The following is a 19,466-nucleotide window of genomic DNA, read 5'->3' on the forward strand; positions in this document are numbered from 1 at the left end:
CGCCACAGTGGGCGCTGTAGGCTTTGAATACCGGTTTCAATCAGTCTTGTGGTTTTGGAAAACATACTTTAAAAAAAATAATCCTTTTTTGTGCAATCGCATTAAGCCAAATGGCTGTTAACTACCATGAAACTCTGCCCAGGAAATTATTTTTAATAGAGGTAATTAGATATAATTTTCTTGTTTGCCAATTTGGATCAATCACATGTTGGACAGAAAGGCAGCCGTCCAAATAAGCATCTGAGGGGAATTATTATGAATGTGATGTGCCAGCTGCTTCAGACCCTGATATTTATTGTTATGAAATAAACTGTCTATTGCGGAGTTGGTTTTATGCTCAGAGCTTCAGGACGAGAAAAGTGGAACAGATGCGAGGTTGACTGCTAGAGCCGGGGACCCCCGTTACGCAGAGCTGGAAAGCAGCCGAACTACTGGTACACAAGGCAACGTACCCAGCTGTTATTATTCCAAGCTGAAGAGGGGGACTTTTCCAGTTCAGTGGAGACTGTCCAAGCACAGCGGCAAGTGTGTGGGCTTGCTGAGGCCTGCAAAGGGCCAGCTGTGAGTTCTGCAGGCAGGAGAGGACTAGCTGTGGCATCTCCACATCTCCTGTCCCTGGGAGTTGGTACACCTCTACCCCGATATAACCCGACCCGATATAACACGAATTCGGATATAACGCGGTAAAGCAGTGCTCCAGGGGGAAGCGGGGGTGCGGATCAAAGCAAGTTCGATATAATGCGGTTTCACCTATAACGCGGTAAGATTTTTTGGCTCCCAAGGACAGCGTTATATCGAGGTAGAGGTGTATTTGCAAAGAACAGAACATCACTAAGCTAAATGCCGAGGTCACAAGACCAGCCCGCTACTCAGTAAAGAGTGTAAGGTTGCTAAGATTCAGGAGAAGAATCCTTAATGGAGAAAATAAGCCCTCCCCTCTCATCACCACACTTATGCAAGAAGCTGAAGTTGAGGAGCGAACTGACAAGCCAAGGGGAAGCAAGAGCATCAAGGAGAACCTAGGCAATGCATTAGACTTTCCCGCACACCAACCATCTGCACTAACGAGTTACGACATTTTACAGTAGGGTAGCTACACTGGTTTTGTTCGCTAACCATGGCATGCGATGGGCTCGCACACTCAAACCAAGGGCATGAAAAGGCAAAGTACCTTTGCACCGTGGTGCTTCTCCAGTCCAGCTGCCATTTGCCTGACACACTCGGGTGCTGGAACCAGTGAGCTGAAAACCAGGTTCGCAGGTGAAATGGACTTCATGGTCCACAAAGTACTTGGTACCAAATCTTCTGCCATCCACGGGGGCATCCAGTGCAGGGCAGGACACTGCAAAAGCACAGTGGGAAATGTGGAGGTTAAATACTCAGTATGTTGGCCGCCCCTGGAGTACTCGGACAGCCAGCTGGCTTACAGCCTTCTAACTCTCAGCTCAGTATTGTTCCCATGGAGTAACAAAGCCACCTCCTCGGACAGCCTGAGCAATTGTAGTTGTTACCCCTGGGTGTTGGTCAAGCCATGCCGTGCCTCCTGTGTTTAAATAGTGAAAGACCTAGAATCTGACGTGGATCCTCACAAAGGAGAATTTTATGAAGAACAGGCCAGATACTGAGACTTGTATTCATAGCGAGCGATATTTGAGGCTGGAAGTGGTTCCATTGACTTCAGTAGGGTTACTCTCAGGGTAAGGCACTATTCAACTAGACAAAGGCCCTCAGAATCTGCCCCCAAAATACATGGTTTATTTTACATTAGGTATGAAATAATCAACAGAGAAAATTTTTATGAAACATCAGCTAGCAGAGCCCACTCCTCCAGATGCCGTCTTCTAACTGAAAGCAAGACAGAAAAGTGAAGTATTGACATTTACAAAAAATCCACAAACCACACGAGGAGAGTGAAATAGCTGTACCATTAAAGAATGCTCTGTCCTCAGCAAAGAAAATCAGCACGTCAATCATAGGTTCGTGTTCAGAGCCCGCTGGCCTATTTCATGACAGAATTATATTAGTGCCCCGATGGCTAGTCACGTATGAAAGAAAAGAAAGAATGAGCTGATACCTCGCAATGGAAGACTCTATGACATCCCTACTTGTACTGTCTGGGAGGTCCCTACTCTGAGTAGCCATTGGCCGGATGAAGCATTTGACAACATGCAATTGTTACACGCTCTGGGCCAGATCTTCTGTTGGAGTAAACCGGTGCAGCGCCACTGAAGTCAGTGTAGAGCAGCAGCGAACCTGCCCATCTTTCTGTTTTACATGAAACCTCTTCGCTTTCCCCAGAACGAGAAACGTGTCTCTGCGGGAGTAAAACGCCCCCTTGCTAGATGTCAGAAAAGTGCCTCTTAGGCAGGGGTTGCAGAGCACCACGTGGAGTGGTGGGGCACCGGTTTCCCCCAACCCTCCTCTTGCTGTCTCATGGGCCTCCCCCGCAGCAGCCTGACTCCCCTGGCCCATAAGTCCCTACACCCACCCCCTCCAAAGCTGGGTGGTGTTGCCACCCTGTGTGCCGGGTCACAACCTCACTCTCTTAAATTTGGCCTGCCTGCACCACTGTCATGACAGAGGAGCCCTGGGTCACGTTTCAGTGAGTGGGGATGTGAGCTGGTGCACAGGGTCGCAAGGCCACTCAGATGCGGCCTGGCCAAAAAGCAGTTGGCCCACGGCCTGGGAGGCCCCTCTGGCTCTGCGGACTGTGGTTTTGAGAACCTGATCCTGCCAACGCTACAGGGTGTGATGCTTCTGCCACTGACTCCAACAGGCACGGGATCTCATACCTGCACAAACTGGGTGAAAAGTTTAGGTTGCCATGTCGAGCAATCAAAAGTCACAAGTGTCAGATCCATGGAGGCCCACGCAAGCTTCATTCAGCCTCCTTGTGTATCCAGCCTGCCCACTGAACGAGGCAGGGATCCGGTGGGTGAGCCCATAATTAAAGACCGTACCTGAACGCCGGGTGATGCGAACAGCGCCAGCCACCACGGAGAGGCTCAATATTCCTGTGTCCTAGCTCCAGTGCTGTATGTAAACGTGCCCCCCATTGACTGCCTCCCTGTAGCAAGTCCAGTCAGCAGCAAGCGGGACTGGGGCAGGGGCTGGTTTGTCTCACCACCGTTAATGTTTCAAGCGGCTGGTAAAAGGTGAGACGGTTTCGAAGGCTCACCCAGCACAGCTCTCTGAGGGCACTGCCCCAGCCAGGTGACAGGTGTTGGGAGGCCATTCCAGGCAGAGGGGCAGCAGAGCAGAATGCAGAGAGGTCTGTGAATGAAAGGGCTATTGTTGTAGCATTAGCAGAGCAGAGGGTGGGGGAACCTGGGGGGGGGGGGGGAGGGTGTTTGCAGGCTCCCAGAGGCGAGTCAGCTCTGGAGAAAGGCTGCTGGGATTTCTGGAGTGTGCATTCCAGCCTGTCAGGTTGACTCTGTTCACTGCTCCGTTGTTTTATTAGCATCACAGGGCAGCAGTGAATTTTATTCAGCATTCTCAGAAATGTTCTCCGACACTCTTCGCCCCCAGTGGCAAAGCTCCCAGATAACACTCAGCCAGCTCTCGGAGATAAGGCCAGCTATCCAAATCTTCACCTGCCGTGTGATGATGTTTGGCCAAAGGCACTTCTGCTAAGTCAAAGCTCTTGGTTCTGGGTATGCCATTCGGTGCGCTATCAATTCTGTTACCTTACAGCAATGTCAGGTAAGAAAGTGAATCAGCAACATCTAAACTATACCATGAAACTGAAAAGGGAACTACAGGGAACTTCATTGACACCTTTCAATTTGGACGTGCATTCTACTGACATCAGGTGCCGTGCCCTGGCAGCTACTGCCTGTGCTAAACAATATCCAGAAAAGAACCCTGTGGTGGCAGAGAAATGGATAGTGACTGGCAAGAGTTAGGAGAACGGAGGGGTAACATTTGCAGGAACATCTGTTGGCAGTTTAATTTCAGTGGGAGCTGGATTGAACCTAATGTGAGACTTTCCATGGACCTTTGGGAGATCAGAATTAGTGCTACGTTGGAGTTGTTTTGGAACTCACCATAAGCGCTTCTGAAAGCGGCTTGTAGGCTGAGTTGATAAAATGACCACACATGTCTCTCATGGAAATGCCGCTGTGAGAGACTTTCATTCTGTGCATACTTCTGTTCTGTAGGTGAAAGAGACTTGGATGCAAAGATACAGGCTCTTAATCCGGTAGCAGGGTAGCATCGAATCCCATCTCATTGACACGAGTTAGGAAAAGAACCTAAGTCTCCTGACTCAGAATAATTGTTCTACACACTAGACAACACTTCCCTACAAAGTTTAATCATATGAGATTGCATTGGAAGGGCCTGATTCTCCACCGCCTAGCTCCTTGGGGAGTCATTTGCACTGTGCAAATGAGGTGCAAGGTAGCTCATACATTTCAAGGCAGGAAGCTCCATTTTGATAATTTACTCTGACCTCCAGCATAGCCCAGGCCAGAGAAGTTTGCCCAGTGACTCCTGCATCCAGCCCAATAACTTGCGGCTGAACTACAGTGATTTTTTAGGCAGATATCCAGGCTTGATTGACATACCACAGGTGACAGAAGATGTTCCTGTGGTTAATTCCCATTCTGTGTTAAAAATGTGTACCTTATCTCTAGCTGCATTTAATTTAGCTTGAGCTCCAGCCATTGGATCTTGTTGGATGGATGTAAGTCACAATCATGAAGATCTGGATCAAGTAATAACAAAAGAATGTGAACATAAGAACAGACATGCTGGGTCAGACCAATGGTCCATCTAGCCCAGTATCCCATCCTCCAACAGTGGCCAGTGCCAGATGCTCAAAGGGAACGAACTGAACAGGGCAATTAGCGAGTGATCCATCACCTGTCGTCCAGTCCCAGCTTCTCGCAGTCAAAGGTTTAGGGACACGCAGAGCATGATGTTCCGTCCCTGATCATCTTGGCTAATAGCCATTGATGGACCAATCCTCCATGAATTTAATTAATCCTTGTTTAACTCGATTATCCTTTTGGCCTTCACAACAACCCCGGCAACAAGTTCCTTCCACAGGTGGACTGTGCGCTGTGTGAAGGAGCATTTCCTTATGTTTGTCTTAAACCTGCTACCTACTAATTTCATTGCGTGAGCCCAGATTTTGGTCTTATGGGAAGAGGAAAATAACACTCCTGTACTACTTGTGCCACCTGGTTCATGATTTTATACACCTCTATCATATCCCCCCTTAGTCCTCTCTTTTCTAAGGTGAACAGTCCCAGTCTTTTTAATCGCTCCTTGTAGGGAAGCTGTTCCATACCCCTAATCATTTTTTGCTGCACTTCTGTATACTTTTTCTAATTCAAATATAGCATCTTAGTTTCGAGATGGGGTAACCAAAGCTATATGCAGTATTCAAGTGTGGTCATACCATGGATATATCAAGTGGTGGTTGATAGTTTTTATTTTATTATCTATCCCTTTCCTAATAAGCTTTTTTGACTGTCGCTGCATATTGAATGGACGTTTTCAGAGAACTATCCACAGTGACTCCAAGATCTCTTTCTTGAGTGATAACAGCTAATTTACACCCCATCATTTTATATGTATAGTGGGGATTATGTTTTCCAATGTGTGTTACTTTGCATTTATCAACATTGAATTTCATCTGCCATTTTGTTGCCTACTCACCAGTTTAGTGAGATCCCTTTGGAACTCTTTGCAGTCAGCTTTGGACTTAACTTGAATAATTTTGTATCTGCAAATTTTGCCACCTCACTGTTTACTCCTTTTTCCAGATAATCTATGAATATGTTGAACAGCACTGGTCCCAGTACAGATCCCCAGGGGATCCTGCTATTTACCACTTTCCATTGTGAAAACTGATCATTTATTTCAACCCTTTGTTTCCTATCTTTCAAACAGTTACTGATCCATGCATGATACAACCTTTCCTCTTATCCCATGACTGCTTACTTTGCTGAAGAGCCTTTGGTGAGGGAACTTGTCAAAGGCTTTCTGAAAGTTCAAGTACATTATATCAAGTAGATCACCTGTGTCCACATGCTTACTGACAGCCTCAAGAATTCTAATAGATTGGTGCACCTGTGTTGATTCTTCCCCAACATATTGTGTTCATCTATGTGTCTGATAATTCTATTCCCTACTATAGTTTCAACTAGTTTGCCTGGTACTGAAGTTAGGCTTACCAGCCTGTAATTGCTGGGATTACTTCGGGAACTCTTTTTTTTTTTTTTTATAATCGGCAATACATTAGCTATCCTCCAGTTATCTGGTACAGAGACTGATTTAAGCAATAGGTTACATACCACAGTTAGTTTTTCTGCAATTTCATATCTGAGTCCCATTAGAACTCTTGGGTGAATCCCATCTGGTCCTGGTGACTTATTACAATTTAATATATCAATTCGTTCCAAATGTCCTTTACTGACACTTCAGTCTGGGACAGTTCCTCAGATTTGTCATCTAAAAAGAATGGCTCGAGTGTGTGAATCTCCCTCACATCTTCTGCAATGAAGACCAATGCAAAGAATGAATTTAGCTTCTTCACAACAGCCTTGTCTTCCATGAGTGCTCCGTCAGCACCTTGACACTCCAGTGGCTCCACTGACTACTGGGCAGGCTTCTTGCTTCTGATGTACTTACAAACAGTTTTGTTTTTAGCAAAAGACACAAAAAGTAGTTGCTCTTCAAATTCTTTTTTGGCCTGCCCAACTATACTTTTACAGTTGACTTGCCAGAGTTTATGCTTCTTTCTATTTTCCTCAGCAGGATTTGACTTCCAATTTTTAGAGGATGCCTTTTTGCCTCTGAGTCTTCCTTTGCTGTTTAGCTATGAACAGACTTCAGACAGACTTCAATGAGAAACTGCAGAACTGGAATTAATTTGCAAACTTGACACCATCAAATTAGTCCTGAATAAAGATTGGGAGTGGCTGGGTCACTAGAAAAAATAATTTCCCCTCTGATTGATACTCACGCCTTCTTGTCAACTGCTGGGAATGGGTCACATCTACTTTGATTGAATTTGCCTCGTTCGCACTGACCGCCAGCTTGGTAAGGCAACTCCCATCTTTTCATGTGCTGTATATTTATACCTGCCTACTGTATTTTCCACTCCATGCATCTGATGAAGTGGGTATATCCCACGAAAGCTTATGCCCAAATAAATGTGTTAGTCTCTAAGGTGCCACAAGGACTTCTCATTGTTTTTGCTGATACAGACTAACAATGCTGCCCCTCTGAAACCTGTTTAGCTATGGTGGCATTTTTTTATCCTACCTTTTTTTTAAATTTGGGGTATACATGTAGTTTGAGCCTCTATTATGGCGTTTTTTAGTAGTTTCCATGAAGCTTGCAGGCATTTCACTCTTGTGACTCTCCCTTTTAATTTCTATTTAACTCACTTCCTCATTTTTGCGTAGTTCTCCTTTTTGAAGTTAAATGCTGCTGCAGTGGGTTTCTTTGGTATTTTCCACCCTACAGGGATGTTACATTTAATTACATTATGGTTGCTATTACCAAGCGGTTCAGCTACATTCATCTCTTGGACACGATCCTATGCATCATTTAGGACTAAATCAAGAATTGCCTCTCCCCTTGTGGCTAGCAGGACAAAATGCTCCAAGAAGGAGTCATTTAATGGTCTCTAGAAATTTTCTCTGCAGCCCTTCCTGAGGCAACATGTTCCCAGTCAATATGGGGATAGTTGAAATCCCCCACTATTATTGGGTTTTCCAGTTTTGTAGCCTCTCTAATCTCCCTGAGCATTTCACAATCACCGTTATCATACTGGTCAGGAGGTTGGTAGTATATTTCTATTGCTATTCTCTTAAATTCTCTGCTTGAACAATCTCTCCACAGAGGTTCTGTGGTACAGTTTGATTCACTTAAGATGCTTTTTCACAAATAGGGCCTCCCCCACACCAGCATGACCTACTCTGTCCTTCCAATACATTTTGTACCCTGGTATTACTGTGTCCCATTGATTATCAATTGTTCCACCAAATTTCTGTTACCTATTTTATCACTGTCCTCATTTAATACCAGGCTCTCAAGTTCACCATCTTAGTATTTAGACTTCTAGCATTTGTAATAAGCCCTTGTAAAGTTTGTCAGTGTTTGGCTGTCTGTCTTCCGGTGATGTGACTGACTGGGACTCTTTCATGTGACTTTAGATAATGCGACTGTTTCTCTTCAGTTCCTACCCAGACTTAATCACCTTCTCTCCTCTCCTCCTCACTAGGATGTTGAGAGTCCCTTTTAATAGCTCCTCCCACTGGCCGAACTGTGAGCTCCTCTCCCTGTCGGCTTCCCCCAGCCCTTAGTTTAAAAACTGCTCGACAACCTCTTTAATTTTAGATGCCAGCAATGTAAAACGCTATGCGGTGTTGCAGTGAAAAGGCCGGGAAACTTGAAAGTCAATACGGAAATGACCTTCCTTTCAACAGACGTAGGAGAATTAAGTACGAATCATGGGGGCTCAAAAGACCCTAAGTGATTTAAATTTCAATGGGACTTGTTCTCCTAAGATGCTTCTATAAATGTCACCTGACAAGTCTCAGGGCTTGTCTACACTGGCAACGTTAAAGCACCGCCGTGGCAGCGCTTTAACGTGGCTTGTGTAGTCACGGCACAGCGCTGGGAGAGCTCTCTCTTACTTAGAAACCCACCTCGACGAGGGGCGCAGCTCCCAGCGCTGGTGCACTGTCTACACTGGCACTTTACAGCGCTGAAACTTGCGGTGCTCAGAGGGTTTTTTTCCACGCCCCTGACAAGAAAGCTGCAGCGCTGTGAAGTGCCAGTGTGGATAAGTCTTCAGTTTCTACACTGTTGTGACACTGCAAACCGTGCACGAGAAGTAAAGCTTTCAGGCACTATTGTTTTCCACAGAAAATATTATTTCTGCTTATCATATGCTGAGAAAACTGAATCTCATTCTAGAGCAGTGTTTCCCAAACTTGGGATGCCGCTTGTGTAGGGAAAGCCCCTGTCAGGCCGGGCCGGTTTGTTTACCTGCTGCGTCTGCAGGTCCAGCCGATCGCGGCTCCCACTGGCCGCGGTTCGCCACTCCAGGCCAATGGGGGCTGCGGGAAGCGGCGCGGACTGAGGGACGTACTGGCCGCCGCTTCCAGCAGCTCCCATTGGCCTGGAGCAGTGAACTGCGGCCAGTGGGAGCTGCAATCGGCCGGACATGCGGACAGGGCAGGTAAATAAACCGGCCTGGCCTGCCAGGGGCTTTTCCTGAACAAGCGGCATTCCAAGTTTGGGAAACCCTGCTCTAGACCATAGAGAGACGTATTTATTACTGCGTGTCTCTCCACTGTATATGGAGACCAAGCATCCCCCCAAGAGAGAAACAGGAAAGAGGATTTAGCAAGCGAGCGAGCACTATAAATATACTGACCTAATTTTAAGATCTAAAATTGAGATCATGGGCTTGAGCCCGTATGGTCACAAGGCTTGAGCTGGTTGTGTGGGAAGAGCAGGTCACACTGAACATGATCTACTGTAGCTACTTTGGGGCAGATTCCTGATCTACCGATCTGCGTGCAAAGTGACGTGTACAGCCATGGGATGAGACTGACGGACAGTCTGGTATGGGGAGAAAAGGTGTATTGGGGCTGTCCCACAATGTCTGGCACCGTTTGGGTGGGACACGTGTTCCCCTTCTCTGCCAAAAAGTAGGGAGTGGAGGGGGGAAGAGAGAGGGCAGTAGTGCCCCTAGGTCTTGGCAGTTGATAGTGCAGCATGGCATGGGGTGGGCAGCGGGATGTGCCAAGAGCCAGCTTGCCTGGCCCTCGCTCTCCCTGCCGGGGCGGGGCGGGGCGGGGGGAGGAAGCAGCCTGTCGGTACTGGTGTGCACCGCAGCCAGATGCTCTACGGCTGCTCTTGTTGCTGAAAGGCCAGCTGTGGGTGTTTACCGGATTGTGGGTCCGGGGTGGCTTTCGTCACCGAGTTCTGCAGAGTTATCAGCCGGTTCTTCATGACGCGCACTCCCTCTGCAAACCGCGTTTCCTGCCCCTTTAAGAACTGCTGCATTTGGCGGATGGCAGCCAGGAGATGCTGTTTGTTGAGACAGTTCTGTGAAGAAGAAAGAAAGAGAGCGAGAGAGAGAGACAGCTGTTTCACCGCTGAGCGCACACGGCACGCAACTGCGCGTTAGCTGCCAGGGACAGCTCATTCAGCACAATTAGCGAGCGATTATTCCAGCGTCCGCTTCCCCTCCTAACACATGTGGTCTATGTACATTCAGTGGGGTGCTGAGCAGTTTCGTTGGCACACCCAGGCCTTTTCAGGGATACGCTGTCAAATAACTGCAACCCGGTAACCAGGGTGAGCAGACAGAGCTTGTGAAAATCCATCCATATTTTTAACCGTAGCAACAGCAGTTCAGCCCCTGCCAGCATCGTCCCATTCTGCAATTCCTCCCTGCAGCCCCAGTGGAGCCATGTGCCTAGTGCCCCCTTCCTTGCCAACCCTCCAGGACTTAGAGATTCATAATTAATTAAAGATTATGTCATGTGACTAAACATCCAGGAATACGTCCAGCCAAAATCAGCAACTCCTTTGCCCATCCTCACCCCCCCCACCGCATCCCCAGCATTTTGTAACCCTGTTTTATTTACACATGAAGGGGATCTGGTGAAGTTTAGACCCTCAGAAAGACCGAGTCAGTATGGCATCACCAACGAGTTCCAGGCACTTTGTCGCACGGCTAAGTGCCAGCGCTACGTCACGCTGCCCATCTAGCACTGGGCAGCAGTCACCCCATTGCCGGAGCCTTTCCTAAGCAAAGGCAATTGCCAGGTGGATTGGTGAGGTGGCCCAGGAGGTATCAAATTCAACGTATAGAAAGAAATGGCAGAAAAGCCATGCCCTGATCTGGGAGGTGTTATGTCACTACTTGCCATGCACCCCTGGGGGCCCCACAATGCTTTGCTACTGTAGCTCCCGGCCTGGACTCCTGCAGATCACATCCTGGGTGTCTGTGTATAGCCACCACCCTGGTACTGCAATTCTGACCCCAGCTGCCTGTGCACAGCCCCACAACCTTACTCCGGCTTCCACCAGCCTGGGTTATAACAAGCAAGGTGACCCCAACACACTCCCCATCCCAAATTTTCCAAAAACTATGTGTGCTGCAATGTCCAGTCCTCTCCTGGACAACTCAGAGAACTAAAAAGGTTTGTTTGTTCCTCTAAAGACACAAAAGCACACCACAGCTTACTAACTTAACTGGGTAAATACACCCTTCTATTTAAACACAGCACTCAGCTGGTTTATAGTAAAAAATAAAACAAACTGTACTAACAATAGGACACAGGTTAAGGGATGCCAAATAAAAGGAATAAAGTTAGAAAGGGTTGCAAGCAAATAAGCGTGAAAATGTGTATCTAAAAGTGTACAACAATCTAGCAAGGTACAGATGTTGTTCAAGATGGTTTCTCAACTCTATTCAGAATATATGAGGTACACCATATGTTGTGATAGGTATGTATAGGATCCATGGATCTTGAAAGGTGTGTTGATCATCATGGCAGTGGATATATGTCCACAGGTTTTGCATTTGTTGCTCTGGCAGGGTCTGATGCTGCTTTGAGTTGGTGTGTCCTGGTCTGGGGAGGGAGGGGCGCTTGCCTCTGATGAGCGTGGGAGAGGTTGTGGGGTGGGGGTTGTTTGAAGGCCAGAAGACAGAACTGGGAAAGATTTCTTTCAGGATGGGGTCCCCACTGAGTATGGGTTGTAGTTGTTTGATGATACCTCATGTAGGTTCCAGGTGGTAGGTGACAACTAGGGGTGTGCAGTTGGAGGGGGTTTTATTTCTGTATTGGAGAAAGTTCTCTCAGGGTATTTGGGTGGCCCATTGCATGATGTAATCTATTATTCTGGTGGGGTGTCCTTGTTTGGTGAAGGTGGTTATGTGTGTTTAGATGCGTCTCCCGGACTTTCTCTTTGGAGCACATTCTGTGGTATCTGAGTGCCTGGCTGTAGAGAAGAGATTCCTTGGTGTGTTTGGTCACATACAACAGAAGTTGGTCCAATAGAAGATATTACTTCATCTGCCTTGTCTCAGGCTCTCTCATGAGATTCAAGAGCATTCCCTTCCACAACCCAGGTGGGCAGGGGTCTGCGAAGATGGAAACTGAAGTCACCCCAGTTATTTCAGACCTTGTGAAAAGTTCAGTTCCTGAGGTTCCAGAGAGATTCTAATTTTATCCAAATGGGCTCACACCAAAAACTGACTAGGTGAAGATGATAGCTGACCGTTTCCGGGGAATATGCCCAGAAAATAGACGGGTGGGGCAAATTTTCAGATCAATGAACAGTGATTTGTCCACCTAAATCCCAATGCTACTAACTTCCACATTCCCTGCACACTGCTTATGATCATCAGTCCACCTGAAAAAGAAACCAAAGGGGATCCAAGTGTGCTCAAGGGTATGAACCACATGAGTATTAGTCATCTCAGTCTAGCACTTAGTCCTGAGAGGTGCTGAGGCATTGCAGTCAGTGGGTGCTCTCAGAGTTTGGCTCCCAGGAATTTAGAGGGCCAGCAACGAGGCAGGATGTTGGGGAGTGGGGCCACTAGCTAGCCCCTTAAGAGCACAGGACAGCTACTCTCACCTGCAGAGGTGGTGAAAAGCCACCCCAGTTCCCATCAATGGATGCTGCATGGAGGGAAGCGTGCGCCATTTGTGATACTTCTACATTAGGCCCTCCAAATATGGGCATTATCTTAGTCAAGGCAATGGCAACCAAAATACTCACTCACCGCAATGCTCAGTAAACGCTGCTCTGTCTGGGAATCTGGCTACCGGTACTATCTGTCATCTCATCACAGGCAACGGCAACTGGGTAATACCACCTAGCTCTTCTGTAGCACTTTTCATCAGTAGATCTCAAACCTGCCGGTACCATTCCATGGAGATGCTCTGTACAATAGCTATCAACAAATCGACCTGTTAAGTGTGCGATGACTGATAATGAGAGAGTTCAAAGTGGAAATTTCTTGTCTCACAGAACTTCTTTCCAGTAAACACATGCAGGGCCGTGACACCGTGGGAGTTACAGCCGTGACATGCTGGCGTAGAAGACATGAACCTCCCCAAAAGGAGCCATTCTGTATTTTGCAGAGTGTTGCGCAATCACTTGTTATGATGTTTCACTCTCCCAGACCCAAATCCGTTCTGATTGCCTTTGATTTGTTAAACCGTCTCTCCTGGTTGGGTTATTACTGTGGAAAAAAATATCTCCTCAGAGAGAGAGAGAGAGTGTTTTGGGAGACAGATTGGAGATCTTGTTCCGCTGATCAGGAATCTTGGTCAGAGGAGAGTTATTTTCCAAGCGCACACAAAGCTGAACAAGAAATCTTCCTGTTGTAGCTGGAAGTCACTCATGTTTTCTTCCTTTTCCAATATTTGAGTCCTCGTTGGTTAGCACTGCCCTCTAATTACAATGGGCAGACACTAAAATCAACCCTTCTAGCTACATTGCACTCCCAGTTCTTGATAAAATCTTCATAAATGTAAAGAAATGAGTTTTCCTAGGATTCACAATGACTGAATGTGTCCCTGCTGAGCCCAGCATGGGGCTTGCGGGTTGAATCTGGCTCCAGATTTGGGCCTTGATGCTGCTTCCAGACAAACCTCCCAGTGGCTCTGATGGAAAATTCTTTGTAAGATCTGTCTGGGGCAGATCAGGACTTTCTGCAGATTTTGCTTTTCATGTGACCAGACTCTTGAGTCCTTCATCCTAATAAAGAAATTCTTACTTCAAGGACGGCTTCCTGTGAACTACTTGTAAGAGAATAATTCAATGCTGAGTATGACAAGGAAGGGCTGTGATTACTTTGGAAATCCTGGGAGGGATTCCATAGCTCATGTTAAGTCCTTTTGGAACCAGAGCTATATTCCACTTCAGTTTTACAAAATAATAGGAAAACAGATGTCTTGTCCTTTCTTAGAGTGCCAGGAACACTTGTGAGATTTATGCCTGAACGCTAACAGTTCTGGTTCGAAGCCGGAGGGACTGATTCACCCGGGAGGTGTGGATCTTTGTGACAACATGCAGCAGAACTAACTTAAAACCAAAAAGCAAGCCTGAACCAAACTGGCAATTCTGTAGCTCAGACTCTCACCAAAACTCAGTTTCCCCCACAAATAAGCAACTTCTGTTCTACTGGGAAATGCCCCTTGTCAGTGGGAACAGAGAGAAGATATGGTTCCTGCCTCTTGTCAAGAGCGTTTCAGAAGGGCCACTGGGTGCATAGGGATTGTCGTACAGTCTTTAGCTACCTGCTCGCACGCTATTTGCTCAACTTGGCCACGGCCTCAGTCAGTGCACAGAACAAACAGCCAAGGAAGAGAACGATAGTCTTGGGTGCTTAAGGCATTAGCTCGGGACTCAGGAGAAATGGGCACGAACCCTGGTTCTGCTACAGTCTCTGTCTGTAACTAGCTTGGTGAGAGCGGGGAAGTAAGCTGCACCCTCTCCAAGGCTCTCTGTCTGAGGAACGATATTAGACCCCGAGCTATTCCCGGGTCCCAAAAGCCATGTCCACCTAGTGTTACAGAGGGGTCACCAGATAATGCTGTAGTGTGGTGCAGATTCCTTGGGGAGGCTGATGCAGTCAACAAGGGAATTTGCTCTCTGCGTTATTCACTAATTAGAGGCAGTTGGGGCAAAGTCCCTTGCTGGGAGCCAGGCACTGGCGTTTGGGCCGAGCTCCCTGGAAAAGGGCTTGGCCTGCATGCCATTTGGGACCAGCTCTGTTCAGGGACTGGTGGATGAAAGGAACAAGCTACACCAAGAACATCCCCAGATCCACATCACTGATTTCTCCTGCAACAGGAAACCTGCCTGCAAGGCCCCAGATCTACTGCTGGGCTGAAGGGTGACTTGTATGGCAACTTCACTTCTTCCTGTTTGCAGGGTCCGCAGAGCAGGGGCAAGGAAAGGGGCAAGAACTGTCCTAGGCTTCTTTGCTGGCACCCCCGTGAGGCAGGCAGATGGCTGAGAAAGGGCGCCTTGGTCGGGCGTCTGTGAGCCAGGATTGCGGCAGAGAGCTGGCTAGGCTGGGAGAGAATGGGAAGGGAGCTTTCTGATTCTGCTATAAACCCGGCAGAGTCAGAGAAGTGAGTGGAACGACCCAGCCTAGAGTGGATAACTGTGCCATGGGAAGGTACCCTGCGGAAGGGTGGTTTAGTCCGGCTGGAGATCCAGATACAGGCAGGTGGAGGCACTAAGACAAGGACGAAGCCAAGGGGCTGAGCAGAATACCCTGGAGAGAACCAACAGGAATGGCCTTGGGCAAAGGAGCAGAGACGGCTCGGAGACTCACACCAGGCACCCTCTTCCTTTTCGGGGTCTCCGGGTGAAGTGCCCAGCAGAGGGTGGGTGGGAACTCCCCTTCAGCCCTGCTCTAGCACGGTGGAAGCTGGTCACTTCCGTCTCATGTAGCTGTGTCATGTGGATTGTGTAAAGCTGCCAGTACCATAGACTTCTCCGGAGAGCAGCTGCATTTGTCGGTTTATCTATGATGGTCATTCTTGCTAGGTAACTAGTCCTGCTGCCAACACACGGTTACTTGGAGGCAGATAAGTGGGAAACAGCCCAACTTAATTTCAGTTTAAACAGGGAAAAGAAGATTTCTGAAATCTTCAAGGAACTTTTCAACAAGATCCCCTGACTTCAGGGGGATTTTATAATCAGCGCGTCGTTGGCAACTGCAGACTCATCACTGCCAAGGGCACATTCGTTAGTTGTTGAAGAGCACAACGAACAGTGGTGGGCATCATTCCAACATGCCATTGAATCTGGCCTGGAAATTCTGTTTCATTCATTCAAGAGGCTTCTTCGTCAAAGAGAGTGCGATCATCCAGATAAACAACCAGTGCTGCAATTATCTCAAGAAACCTCAATGAAGAGCAGAGCAAGGGGCGCGCCATGCCAAACCCTCCAGAGGAGCTCAAGAGGGAGGAGGAGCTGGAAACCTCCTTCCACTCCGGTCATGCTCTAGGGCCTCTGTGGACGGTCATGGTGCCTCCTCCCACACAGGCAGGATGGGTGTGTGCATGCGCTGATGGGTCAGCTAACTGGATCTTTGGCTGGCCCCATCCCTACCCTCAGGCGCCCCTACGTCTGGAAGCCATGCTGAGCCCAGCTCTCAGAGACCTGTCTGCCTAGTGAAGTGCAATGACCTAGCCTGACTTCTTTCTCATGCCCAAAAAGAGGAGGGGGAAGGGGGGGGGGAATGGAGCCTATATGAGTAGTCATTAAACAAACAACCAAAGAATCCTGTGCACATCTATAGCCCCTTCCACAGAGGGTTGCAGTGCAAGCCTGATGGTCACTAGCAGCTGTGCATCTTATACCTACTCCCATGATGGACAAACTAAGGCATGGCGAAATTCAACAGTTTGCTCAAAGGTGTGAGTGAGGGACAGATGGGAGTCATACCCAGAATCCTTGGCTCCCCATCCTGACCACTAGACTCTCCTTCCCCCACCCCCATCCAGGCCACGCTCCCTCTTCAATCACGGTACAGTTTTCCTAGGGTATTTCACAGAGTGGGAACCTGCCAGCATTTCATACAAATTCCTGTTACACATTTGCAGAGCTGCAAGCCTGAGAGAAGGCTAGTAAACGATAGATCACAACAAAACTGACCTGACCATTTGTGACACGTCTGGCCATAGGCCCACCAGTCTTTTCTAGCCCCCTTGTGAAGCAGTTCCAGTTACTTTTACTGTTGGTTTAACATGACTATTATGATGATTAATAAGAGACCCTTCCTTGCCTCCAGGTCTGCTCACCCTTTCCTTCCTGTGAATACACTCGCGATTGAGAACCCTCCAACCAGCTGCTGTGGAGAGTGCTGTGTGCCCAGAGCCACAGCATGGTAGGAAGTGACCCACGTTCCTTTCTTCCCCCAATGGAGTATTGCTTTTTGGCCTAGACTATGGATTTATCCCAAGCGCGACATGTGGGGCAGCTGGGACCCCCTTGCCCCAAGGGGGACAGGAATTTGCTACTGGCCCTTACTAGCAGGGAATTTCTACGTCTACCTGCCAAGGTTCTGCCCACTCCTCCACTCCCTGGCCGTCTGCTCTTGGGGTAGGGTTGAGAATGGGGCATACAGTGCCTCCCTGTGCGTCAAGACCCAAGGTCTGGGGAGGCCAAGCAGCGTAAGGGGCGGGTTGAGGAACCTATTTCCTATCATGCTGCTGAATAGACTATTTCCTATCATGCTGCTCTTCAAGCCGAGCCCTTCAGTCTTTAGAAAGCTCACAGGTGTTTCCTTATAGATGGACAAGCAGCACCAGCAAGATCTGTGTTGTTCCCCGCCTCTTTGAAAGAAGTGGGGAACAAAAATTCAGGCACAAAATATAGATGGCTACATCCGGAAGACGAGATGTCCCAGCTCGCTCACAGGCAGGGCAGAACAGAACAATTAAGAACCCAACATTTCAACCCTCAAATTTTGGCAGAAATTTTTAATTTTGCCCCAAAAGGAGGGATGATTGGGGCGGGGGGGGGAGGTTGGGGAGTTTTATCCTGTTTTTTTGACTAGCTGTAATCACAGGTACAGACAGAACATAGCTGAAGCTAGGTCTTTCCCCTGCATCTACCGCTCCAACACCTCCCTGAGGCTGCCTGGGGCCACACGCAGAAGCTGCTAGGACACGGGATTTCCCGCCAGGGTGCAGCCGGGAGCCATTTGACAGAGGGGTTCCAGGAATGCGGGCAATGCTGCACACCAGGGTGGGAAAGTTCACACTGGCCAGCGTTCAAACACAGCCCCCAGCCCCCAGGCACACACCGGGCTCTCCGACAAACACAGGCAGCTGGGACCAGCAGCCAGGAAACGTCTCTGACTCTGCCGTGGCGCCGCTTGCAGAGACTCCAAGGCCAGAAGGAGCCATTGTGATCACCTCCTCTCCGACCCTCCTGCCTAGCACCGGGCAGAGAATTTCACGCCGGGATTCCTGCCTGGACTCCCTGCCTTCTGGTTGAGTGACAGTAAATCTCTTCGAAAGACATCCAGCCTCGATTTACAGATTCCAAGTGATGGAGACGCCATCACATCCCAAATTACTTTGTACCAAGACTCGATTCCTCTCCCGGTTTAACGATCTGCCCCTGCTTTTCAGTCTGAACGACGTGTCTAGCTTTCGCTTCCCACCATTAGAGCTCACCGCGCCTTCATCTGCTAGAGTAAAGAGCCCTCTGTTCGTTGTGAGAAATCTTCTCCCATCTAGGTGCTCTGGGTGGGGGGGAAACACTCACTGTGACTAGGGAAGGGTAGAGAGAACGGACGGGGGAGCTACTCCGACTCAGGGGCTGACCCCCAGCTCGGCGTGCCGGTGCCTTTGCTCCCAAGTTCTTCCCTTCCCCAGGGTTGGGGGTTTCCTACCTACTCCCCAGAGACTGGCCCGATCTGGTGCCCCATGGCGGCTGCTCCAGCCCCTCCTCCAGGTCCTGCTCTCGTCTCTGTGCCCCACACACGCGTGCAGGGGCAGAAACACACCCGGGGCCCATTGTTTCCAATATTTCCATTGTGGGGGCGTTAGACCCCTCTGCTTCCAACACTGCTGTAAGCTCCAGTCGCCTCTTAAATGTCTCTTCACACAAGAAAGAACTTGGAGCCAGTGATGCTTTAATCCTGCCCCCAATTGCAGGTTCGCCCCCGGTTTGTAGTTGTGAGGCAGGCGATCGTGGGAGCGTCTGAGGGGAGCTGGTTACGCCCGCACAGCGCCACGCCCTTACTTCTGGACTTAGCAGCAGCCAGGAAGGATTGGGGCCGGCTGTTCCCTGGCCGTCGCAGAACGTTTTACCTTGCGCTTGTGCCCTGCCACGCCCTAGGGCTTTGCCCGTGGTGTCTGTCAGAGTGTCCTGCCCCACAGCAAGCCCCACACACAGAAAAGCGACTCACCAGTCAGCGCCCCCATGTGGCTGGGTGAGGGCTGACGGCCGGCCGGCCCCTGTGGCGGTCGGGGTCGGTGACTCTGGCCAGGTCACACTTAAAAGCTCAATCCCCTCACAGGGTATGTGGCCAGGCCCTAAGCTGGCTTCCCGAAAGCCCTGATCCAGCTCCACCTGAGCCAGCAACAGTCTTTCCGAGCTGTACAGACCCTCACACGAGGAGCCCTCTCCGACCTCACCTTTTGCGACAATCACGCTCTTCCTTCCAGAGTCGCTGGGCCCTGGGCTTCTCGCTGGGGCCCCGCAGGAGAGCTCAGCACTACAAATCCGCCACCCCCGCAGCCCTGCTGCAAGCTCAGACCTCCCGTCCCTCTGGGGCTTCTCCTCAGCAACACCAGGCCCCGCACAGCCTCCCGGGAGCCTGGCCTCGCCCCAGGGCCTGCCAGGGAACTAGCGCCACTCTTATGGCTGTCCCTCCCCAGCTGAGCCTCAGCGGCTCGGCTTCCTCCCATTTTATCCCACATCCTGCAGCTGTGGCAGGC

The 19,466-nt window shown here is 49.1% G+C and overlaps 1 protein-coding gene across 4 annotated transcripts in view; it reads right to left on the reverse strand.

Moving 5' to 3' along the window:
* The window catches only part of FBLN7 (fibulin 7), a 41,496-nt gene that overhangs the window by 12,612 nt on the left and 9,418 nt on the right, over window positions 1-19,466 (reverse strand). For 3 of the 4 annotated variants that reach the window (XM_045008419.1, XM_045008418.1, XM_045008417.1), the window contains exons 2-3: window positions 9,921-10,080; window positions 1,172-1,342 (exon numbers count right to left, since the gene is read on the reverse strand). In XM_045008419.1, the coding sequence (XP_044864354.1) occupies window positions 1,172-1,342; window positions 9,921-10,038 (289 nt within the window). In that variant the 5' untranslated portion in view covers window positions 10,039-10,080. Of the gene's footprint in view, window positions 1-1,171; window positions 1,343-1,925; window positions 2,050-9,920; window positions 10,081-19,466 lie in introns of those variants that run through there. The other variant, XM_045008420.1, reaches the window with a different exon arrangement.

Source organism: Mauremys mutica, chromosome 3 (genome assembly GCF_020497125.1).
Source record: "Mauremys mutica isolate MM-2020 ecotype Southern chromosome 3, ASM2049712v1, whole genome shotgun sequence".
In the NCBI taxonomy this organism is placed as follows: domain Eukaryota; kingdom Metazoa; phylum Chordata; order Testudines; family Geoemydidae; genus Mauremys; species Mauremys mutica.